At 41.6% G+C, this 10,272-nt stretch overlaps 1 protein-coding gene across 5 annotated transcripts in view; it reads right to left on the bottom strand.

Moving 5' to 3' along the window:
- Window positions 1–10,272, bottom strand: part of LOC118335544 (dolichyl-diphosphooligosaccharide--protein glycosyltransferase subunit STT3B) — a 60,767-nt gene that overhangs the window by 21,921 nt on the left and 28,574 nt on the right. For all 5 annotated transcript variants that reach the window (XM_035671870.1, XM_035671871.1, XM_035671875.1 and 2 more), the window contains exons 2-5: window positions 5,158–5,266; window positions 2,668–2,955; window positions 1,230–1,295; window positions 176–275 (exon numbers count right to left, since the gene is read on the bottom strand). In XM_035671870.1, coding sequence (XP_035527763.1) covers window positions 176–275; window positions 1,230–1,295; window positions 2,668–2,955; window positions 5,158–5,266 — 563 coding nt within the window. The remainder of the gene's footprint in view (window positions 1–175; window positions 276–1,229; window positions 1,296–2,667; window positions 2,956–5,157; window positions 5,267–10,272) is intronic.

Below are 10,272 nucleotides of genomic sequence, written 5' to 3'. Positions count from 1 at the left end.
AGCTGCTGACTGTACAGTTACCTTGCCCTTTATGTTGTTTGTTTATCCTCAATATGCTACACTGAATGTCAAATGAGCATAATTGTAAACCCCCTAAGTCGTCTGTTTATGCCCTTGAATTAATGTGAACAGAACTAAAGTATTCATGTGTATGTGTGTGCGCACTGCATCTCACCTATGTAGACTCTCCTACTGAAGCGCTGCATGAGAAGCAGGACAAATACGTGAAGAGGAATAAGGTTGATGATGAACACGTAACCACCCCAAGCTGAAACCTGCGAAACAAACAAAAACAGTGTATTTAATATTAAGAGCATTTTCTTATCAATTTAGAGCTTTAGCAATACAAGTAATCAGTGGAGGTGTATTTGGATTATGATTGCACACATTCTCACCTGCACACAGATATATGCATGTACAAATACAGTCTCACATACATACACACACACTGTTAGTTTAGTGCTTCTAGTCATAATGGGATTTTGATCTCTGCTGAATATGTGCGATGCTTTCAACTGCAGTGAATAATCAGTATTGTAACCAGCCCACAAGTCCCTGTAGGCTGGGAACTGAAGGGTGGCTGTTTTTTTTTCCCTATTCACAACACACACACTTCCATAATGGCATAGGTAGCAAAAAGAGGGAGGGTGCAAACCTGCACAGCCCACCTGAGAGCTGTGAAATCATTATGAGTTATGAGCTACAGCGTTTAGAGTGCAATTCTGATTATGCTGTCTTCTCTAAATCCTTACATACACACACACACACACCTATTCAAGCTTCGTGCTTATTGTCTAAGTGTCATGTAACTCCCAAGTGGTGAGCAGCTTCCAAAGAAGAGGCGTCACAGCATGAGACATTCAAATGATTCATCACAGATTCATCAGTCTGGCTGAATAATAGGTGGTGAAGGGAGAAGGTTCCCCAAATGATCTGCTTTTGTCTGATGTAAATGGCTTTCAGTGATGTGAGGCAAACAAAATTTGATGGACGTCCACAAATGCTCTATTGCAACCTTATTTGTGAGTGGCACAGTGATCATTTTTGTGCTGCATCTGTGTTTCAGTGTTTGCTGTGCAGGTTGCTCTCCCTCTAAGTTATGACTGTGATTTTTGTTTAGTTTTGACATCAGCAATAGGGTTTAGTGTTACATTAGGTATAGAAAGGAATGTGGTCAATAAAATTCCTCATAAAATATGAATATAAAATGCTTTTGTGTGTGTTCTCACCATGTAGAAATAGGAGAGGCAGCATCCGATGGTCCAGAAGACTGATCCCGTCTTCACCGACTTCACCTGCAGTTTGCATAGGAGAGTGTTAACCAACACGTGCACGCAGGCATGGTGTCACATTTCTACATCAACTGCTTCCATTCCAACTTGAGCTACTCCGTTACACCCAACAGGAGTGTCTGAATTATTCATCATGTTTCCCTCTTTAATGACCTGCACAAAGCAGAGCACTGTGTTCTACACATCTTTACCTTCCCCGGCGCAGTGCAGGAGAGCTGCTAACGAGGGCTTAACAGGGCTAATGAGCCCTGACTTAACGAAGGCACGGTTGGGAGGCACTGCTATTGGCTGGATGAGATTGGATAAATGGAGGAGGCTGAGCCAATGAGATGTGGTTGATGGAAGGCAAGGGATGGAATGAAAGTCGAGAGCAGGAGAGAGAGTTTATAAGTGATAAAGTAAGGAGAAAGGGGGAAGCAGTCACTTGAGACTTTTATTAAAGTTACTCTTCTGTCCAGCAGGTAAAAGCTTTAAAGTCCTGTGTGTCTACGTGTGTGTGATTTATTTAGAATCTGTTTAAAATGTTCATCTTTAAACCAGGTTATCCCTATCTATCCACACCACCAATAAACACTGACTTCAGGGCTTCATAACTGGGACAGTGGATTCCTTCTTTAAATCTCAGAGGTATGCATGAAATGTCGTAGTTGATCATGTTCACTGAGAATAACATTAGCCCATATAGCCTCATGTACAAACCACTGAGGACCAGTGTGAGGAATTATCTGTGGAAGCAACTGTGGCAGTCCTAACTTAGTAGGCAGTACAAAAAAGTAGCCCTTGGATCTTCATGTGCCACATCAGCACGTCTGTACAGGATGATGCAAGTAAACTACCAGAAACAACCTAAAATTGGTTTTCAAATCAGTGTGAAAAAACAAAGCTTATGGCTGCTAACATCCACAACCACAGCTTCTGTGTGACTTTGGAGGGACAGATACTTCACTTTCTAGTAAGGAAGGTCAGTAACCCCTTCCAAGCAGAAAACTGTGAACATTAACAGAATATCAGGCTCAATAATGAAGTAAAACCCAATGGCAATTCAGTCTGATTATCAGGTTAAAACAGAGGAACAATTTTATGTGAATTCATCAATAAGAGCAAAACCTTTCACATTAAACATATTCATTTGATTCATTGTTAATATAAACATGTTCAATTGATTCATTTTTAATTAAAAAAATAGAGATTATTGCAGCCTTAAATCATTGTAGGCAAAAAACATGAGTTTTGTACTGCAGTCTGATTATTTCACTTTATCCCTCAACTTCTAAGAAAGAGCAGCCAGCTGAAGCATCGAAGAGAACCGTTATAAATAGCTTCATAATGGAGGGTCGGGACTATGGCAGGACTAATAAAGTATGTATAGGCATACCCAGAGGTAGTAGGTGAACTGCAGGGCAAAGATGGCTATGCCTTCATTGTCAAAGGAGCCAGCAACAGAGCGGGAGATGTAGCCGGGGACGATAGCGATGAAGCAGGCTGCGAGCAACCCCGCGCCCTGGTTCCACAGCTCCTTCGTCAGCAGAAAGGTGGAGATGGAGGTCAGGCCACTGAACACCGGTGCCAGGAACACACACACGTCCCGAATGTGGACGGTGATGTGCAGCAGGTTGAGCACATAGTGGATGAGGCCCGCTGTGACCATCAGGCCTGGGTACACCTGGAGGATGAGGGGAAAACAGAGGGGAAGATGAGGGCAGAGATTATTCAGGCTCAGTTCAGACAGGCAGCCCAAGAGCCAAGTGTTATCACTAAAGTCTGAATTAAAAAAAAAAAGATCTCCCCAATGTTGTGATGTGAGAGCACCAATATTGATAAGCAAGCAGTAAGAGCTCTGAACAAGTGTTGCTTCATGCATCGTTTCACTGCTGTGACTGCAAAATGTCACCATTTGAACAGTTTGAATGAGAAATTCACATTACAAGCTCGTTGCGAGCTCACAGAGCTGCCGGACAGAAAATATGCTTTTACCAGCCTGCATCATTACCTCGGACAGCATAGATCTGATGAAAATGGTACTGAAGTGACTACACACAAAACCATCTTGTTATTTGAAGGGAAAAAAAGCATATTTGAATCCGAATCATAGCCTACAGTAAGTGGAAGGGAAACTTCAACTAATGTTTGCAGCTGGGTACTTCATGTTACTGAAAAATTATATTATATATATTATATAGAAATATTCAGTTTTAAAACTTCTACTGTTAACTCTACGTGTTAGCTACAACTTACATGCTACCCTAAGAACGCAGTGAATTCAACTTTCACCTTCTCAATTATGAATATATATATATATTTGTTTGTCCTCTATGACATTAAACTGAATATCTTTGGTTTGTGAACAAATAAGACACTTGAGGACGTCGCCAAGGGATTTTGGAAAGAACAACCAATCTATTCATTAGGAAAATGATCTACAGATTAGCGCTGCTCCGTAATAGGCGACCTAACCGTTAGTTGCTGACAAGAGTCTTAGTCGGCACATTATTCATTAGTCCAATAGTCACAGAAAAACAAAACTATGTCAAAATTCGTTCAGGAGCTGCGCCTCGTCACCAGGACAAGAGTATCAGGGGATGGTTGAAACACAGAACCTTTCTCTCGTAACACAGGAAGTCTCTTTCCAATGCACTGGTGCATATGCTAACTGTAGAAGCTTGTCCCACTAGCTAGTTAGTGGCCCTACTAGCTGACTTTACCCAAACTGGGAGCTCGAAGGACAGAGAGAGTTTAAACACTACCCGCGTAAGATCCAGCAGGGAATACTGCCAGGGCGCCAGGCCAGAATGTGCGACAGAACTGGAGCGTGGTGAACCAATGGAGGCCAGCTGATTTATAGCGGCCCGAACAGGGTCTGGGGTGGGGGGTTTTCAGGTAGGGACAGGGGAGGAATTAAAATGGGAGCAAGAGGAACGAGTTTGTAAAGAGTTAATTTGTAGGTAACCTGGTTAAATTTATCATTTATAATCCATTTTATCGAAAATCCGCCAATATTTGTTGCCGTAAGTGAAGTGGAAGTTACTATTCTGTGTATTGCAACCAGGAGACTTTACACTGTGTTGAAATAAATGAACCTAAATGTTCAGTTTCCTTGCTGGTTGTTCTGACACATTCAGAATCATTCCCGCTTTTTCCTTTTCATTTAACAGGTGGCTGTTAAAATCTATATATTTAAATTAATGCTTGACTTAATTAGTGCTAGTCGACTATTGGCTTTATCTAACGACTACTAGTCGACTACAAAAATCTTAAGTCAGCAGCAGCCCTACTACAGATTGATCAATGATGAAAGTACCAGTTAGTTGCAGCACTAGAGTGGTAGTGTAATAGCACAGCTTCTTAAGTAGAGATCCATCTTTGTCCTTTATTTCTGTCCAGTGTCATATGATGCAAAAGGGTTGCTTCAAAGTCGAAACAACAGGCTGTTTTTTTTTCAGCTAGTGTTGATGTCCAAAAGTGCACTCTGGAGAATAAATTAGCCAACAAACGTTAGCTCTCCCTTCATCAACGCACACAGAGATTGCACAGAGGGATAAAAATATGTGGAGGAGATGAGTTGCAGTGCAATGACGTGTTAAAAGTGACCCCCGTCTGTCTGTTCCTTAGCCATTATGAAGACAGATCTACTATGTGTTGCGAGTGCTCACTGCTAGCTCCCTGCCTCCCGCAGGAGCTGTTTAAGCAGCCAGCCATGCTTACTAAGAGTGTGTGTGTGTGTGTGTGTCTGTGTGTAAGACCTGCAGTTGAGAGTGAGTTTAAGAGGATGATTGAAGATTCATCACAGTAATGTGTCTCTTGAGAAATAAGGACAAAGAAAGGATGGGGCTAAAAGTACACCCACACACAGCATTACGACACTCACCGTGCCCCCAACTATCCTACCCAGTGGGTACCAGGCTCTTTCGTCAAACCAGTTGAGGAACTCATAGAAGCCATTGGTGGTGAGATGGTGAGTCGATCTGTAGTTGAACCTGTAACATTGAGACAGAGGCAGAGGGTGTCAGAAACCAAACAGAGCAGCTACAGAAGATAAGTGTCTCATTGAAGTGAGGAAGCAGGGGTCTTGATTTAGGTTTTACCAAAACAAGCCCAACTTCAACCAAACTAATCAACCTTCAATTAAAATGAATCAAAACTAGGTTTAAAGCAAATTTGTCCAAATGCAGCACTCTTAGATATTTTAAATTTGCACAGAGTATATTTTTAACTTTTTTGGTGTGCTTCAAACAAACTCTGGCACGTTGGTCAGTTTGGTTTGGTTCATTTAGGCTGGTGTACAAGCTGTCAATTAAACTCTGCCGCAGACCGAACAACCAGACCAAGACCGCTTGAAAAGGAGGGTTCTGGTCTGGTTCCCAGTGCGGTTCATTTGTGGTGTGGATGCAGACCATCCAGGGAAATATGTGAGAGGAAATGTTTGATATTAGCATTAATTTTAAAGCACAAACTGCAAATAAATCTTCGATTGTCTAGGAAAAAAAAACTTTCAATTTTAATTTTACTATTTATTGAAACATCTATTAATCTAGCAGATCTGCTGACCAGCTGTGGTAGCCAAGCTACTGTAGCTGTGCCAGACAAGCAGCAGTGAAAAGTATGAAAGGTACAAACACCTGGCACTGTGAGGAGGTTGGGGAAAAGTTGACATCAAACAGGCTCCAACTTAGCGCATTTAACAGAATTTAAAAGTTGCACAACTGAAAAAATACAACAAAAGAAACTTCAAAGTCCCAGCTACAAGCTAGGTCGGAAGTTATGACTATGTCACAACAAAGTCACAGCTTGGACACCATTTCAAAGTTGTAATACCATAGAGGTAAACTGATGAAATAATATCAAGATGAAGAACTGTAGAATGACTACAACCAGCAAACTGCAAAACTGAGGCTGACGTTTCAGCAGGCATGAAAAGAGAAGAGATTCAGAGGCGTCCTGAAAATTCTGGCAGCATCAGTGCCACTGCTAGTAAGCAGCTGCCAGCTGGAAATACTATAGATGTGACAAGAGTTTTGTGTATGTTTACAATGGTTAACAGTATTGGGATGTTTGATCTGCATGTGTGAACAGTGTCTAATACTTTGAGTTCAGAACCTAAATGGAGAACTCAAACTCCTTTTCCACTAAATTATCTCTGTGGCTTGAACCGCTTCTGTTCAAGATTTCCTTGTTTCCTTGTTTTGGTGAGGAGAGATCACAAATAGATTTAGATCTTTTCAGGTTCTGACAAACCAATCACTGATGATTGCCAGATTGTTGGGAATCTCAAATAACAGCAGAGTAGATAAAAGGTTTCATTAAGATTTCCTCTTAGTCGAGTGAAAAGAAATGAAGATAAAAAGCACCTGGGGAAAATTCAAGTGCTCCATTAGCATTTTCTTCCTGATACTATACCTTCTTCTCATTCTCCCTCAGCCTTCTGCCGGTCATCCATTTCTCAAGTTGTTTACAGCGGCCGAACTACAGGCTCATCTATAATTAGACAACCCTGGTAGATAGAGTGCTGCTATTGTACAAATCTAGCAGACAGACTGTGCTGATACACGGCAGTTAGTCTGCTTGTCCCCTGAGCTTTTCCTCAAATATTAAAGTGCTCAATAGAAACTGTCCCGCGATGAAAAACAGGAATTTGATGGAGGGATTGCAGCAATGGCTTGCTCAGCCCCCTTAGGAGTGAATTCTAGATTGAGGGTACGTGCACGGGTGTTCATGCTCGCTCTTGAGGCTTAGTCATTTGATTGAAAAAAAGAAGGGAGAGAAAAGGGGCCTGCACACACATAAATACGCAATGCATTGGGTCTTTGGTGCTCGGATTCCTGGCTGGATTGACAGAATGCTTCTCGTTTTCCTTTTACAGAGTCCCAGAAAACCAGCAGTATCCTAAAACTTTAGCCGGCGGACAGAAGAAAAAACTCACACTTGACTCACCTGGATGATGAGCTCTTAAACCTTTTCCAGCCTAGGTTTCAGACGAAGCAAAATTTTGTCTCACCCATGGGATCCGGGCTCATTAACACATAAGGAAGCTCTTGTCATGTGCAGACTCAGAGCCAGATAAGGGCATGAAATAAGCCCAAACCACCAAACAACTGTCTGTCCAACCATCCTTTATGAATCCCTTTCTACTCTGAAACATTATTTAGCCAGTAAAATAGATGAGTTTCCACTGTGCTAGACAGCTAGACAAACCTTTGAGATTCAGCTCATATGCTTTTTCCTTTAGCATTGCAGATAAGTAAATCTGATCACCACAACAGTGGTTTCACTGCCTGACTACACTAAGCAGGAACCAGAGGCAGTTTATGCTCTGGTCTAGGCTCACATGGTCTCCAGGTCCTGCTGTTAACCACTGCAGGACTCTTGATGTGGTCAGTATGTTTGCACTCCTTGTTCCTGAAAGCTCAAACTGACAGAGCTAACAGTTCTTTTATAAATGGAAATGGGCTTTAGGGGAATTCTTTTTGTGTGTGTATCAAAACAAAACTTATCTGAAAAATAAGTATCTGAGTTGGAGCTTTAATTACTTGTTCCTCAGCCCCTGAACAAGGTTTTCAAATTAAAACGAAAAGACTTTGGCATTCAAGATGGAAGTGGGCGGCTACGCCGCGGTCTTAAAAGGTCGGATGGCTCATGGCATTAATGGCAACAACAAAATATTGTCCAGTTTTACCAGGAGCGTAAAAGAGGTGCAAGAATGGCTGTTTGGGGAGTAAAGGGGGCCAGGAACCAATCAGTGATAGATGGAGCCTATTTTAATCATATTAAAAGGTGCAGCGTTTTTCATGTTTTGTTTTCATTACGTTAGAATGCGCTGGTTTTATCTACACAGGGAACGGGTCCTCTTTTACAATTCGCCATGTTGAATCACCGTTTCTACAGTCGCCCAGAATGGACAAACCAAATGCTGGCCCAGGTTTTACAACCACCATAGTTTCTCCCACATGGTTGGTTGAGGGGAGTGGTTTCATTAGATTGCAATTTGCAATCTCACCGCTAGATGCCATTAAATCCTACACACTGGTCCTTTAAATCAGTAATCAGTATTGGCCCTAAAAAGACAAAGCATCCCTATAGGATATGAAACCAAGTTAGGAGTTCAGGGAGTAATACTCAGCCAGGGACTGTAGATGTCCTACTTATGTCAGCCACATCCCTATACCTGGAAGATAAATTAATAAAACAGATATAAAGATGTATAGCACTGCTATTAGCTGGATGCATTATTCACCCTTAGCTAATAGCCTTAGTGTTCAGAGCAGAATATATTTAGAGGGCCATCTTTTAAAATCCACTTACAGAAAACAATGTGCTGTTTTCTTCACAGTTTTTCGCTTAAATATATTGCTGACAAAGCATATACATGAGATTTTGTACAAAATCCAGCCCCAAATCCAGCACTAAGCTTCCATTAGCAGCAGCTTTCTGGGTTAAATATGATTACATCTTGGGAAGCAAAGCACTGCAGAAAAAACACTGATCATTCTAAGTCAGTTATCATTGGGTAAATAAATATTAGCTAGACAGTGTGTGTGTGTAAATAATTTAGACAGACAGCTGAAAGCTTTATTGCACAGAGGTAAATCGATTTTACCACAGGTCCCCGTGTGGGCTTACTTAAATGCTTTCCCCGGCCCCCAGGGGGCGGACACTGGAACAGTGAAGGAAAATAAAAATGCAAGCATCATTTTGGCTAATCACCATGGCAACACTTGCAGCCTGCCACTGCATATGGAAAATTATTCATAGTGTGATGCACATTTCTGAACTCAACTAAATACATTGATACATACAGTAAGTAAACAAACTTGTGTGTGCATAAATTCCTCCAGGCCAATACGTCATTTTATTTTGACAGTAACTGTAGTCTCCCCTTTGGCAGTCACCCTCTGGTGGTGCTGCAGTGCAGTGGTGAGGTCGGGGGCGTAAGTTATTATCAGTGATGTCTCAAAAAAGACAAAAACCCACTGTTTATTTATGTATCTATTTATTAGTACTGATTAGGTGTCAGTCCCATTCTCCCTTTAGATGTTATCGTGTCTTCGGCCATCGGTTCAGGAAAGGATTGTCAGATTTGGCAGTTACCACCCCGCTTCATCATTTCTGATTGCGCACCCTTTGCCGACCCTTTCTCTTCGCTGCGCGCACACTGACTATTGCTCTGCTGCATCTTTAAACATGGCAGATGGCCAAAGAGCAGCCAAAGCAAGGGCAGCGTCACCTTTTAATGACCCATACTACTATCTTTTCCAAGGACAGCCAGCCCTGAGGCAGCCATTGCAGGGTGATCGTGCTCCCTGCTGGTTTCAGATGGCATGTGTGGGAGCCTGACACAGGAGGACTGAAAAACACACAGCTCTGAGGAGATGACAGGAGGTGGCATCAAAGAGTCTACACACACACACACACACACACACACACAAATAAGAGATATGCATATAAAGATATTTACACAAAAATGTCCAAAAAGACATAAAGGCTGAATCTAATGATTATTTTCTATTTTCATTTATCAAGTAATTGTTTATAGGGCTGTGTATTGGCAAGTATCTGGCGATAAAATAGATATCATGATACAGGGTTATGATTCAATTCGATTATATTGTGATTATAGACAGACCGATTATTCGGGACATTTATGTCCTTTTGAGTTTTGGGATAGTGATGAAAAAGTTAGCACAGATTTGTCAGTGTTTTTGAGAATGGATACAATATCACATAAAACAATATTGCTATAAGTGTATCAATACTTTCCTACACCACTAACTGTCTAACAAACCAGACCATCACATTTACCCATATAAAGACAAATCACCATGGTGCACACTGCACTTCAATACCAGGTGTAAATGTGATTGGAAGAGTTACAATAAAATGCAGGGATTAGGGGTGTAACGATTCACCAAATCCACGGTTCGGTTCAGACCTCGATTTTTGAGCCACGGTTCGGTTCAGAACGCGCTTTTCCCCGTTTCCCCATTTT

The sequence above is a fragment of the Morone saxatilis genome, unplaced genomic scaffold (genome assembly GCF_004916995.1).
Source record: "Morone saxatilis isolate NCDOM2014 unplaced genomic scaffold, NCSU_SB_2.0 Contig24, whole genome shotgun sequence".
Taxonomy (NCBI): domain Eukaryota; kingdom Metazoa; phylum Chordata; class Actinopteri; family Moronidae; genus Morone; species Morone saxatilis.
This window is presented reverse-complemented; position numbering and strand designations above follow the sequence as displayed.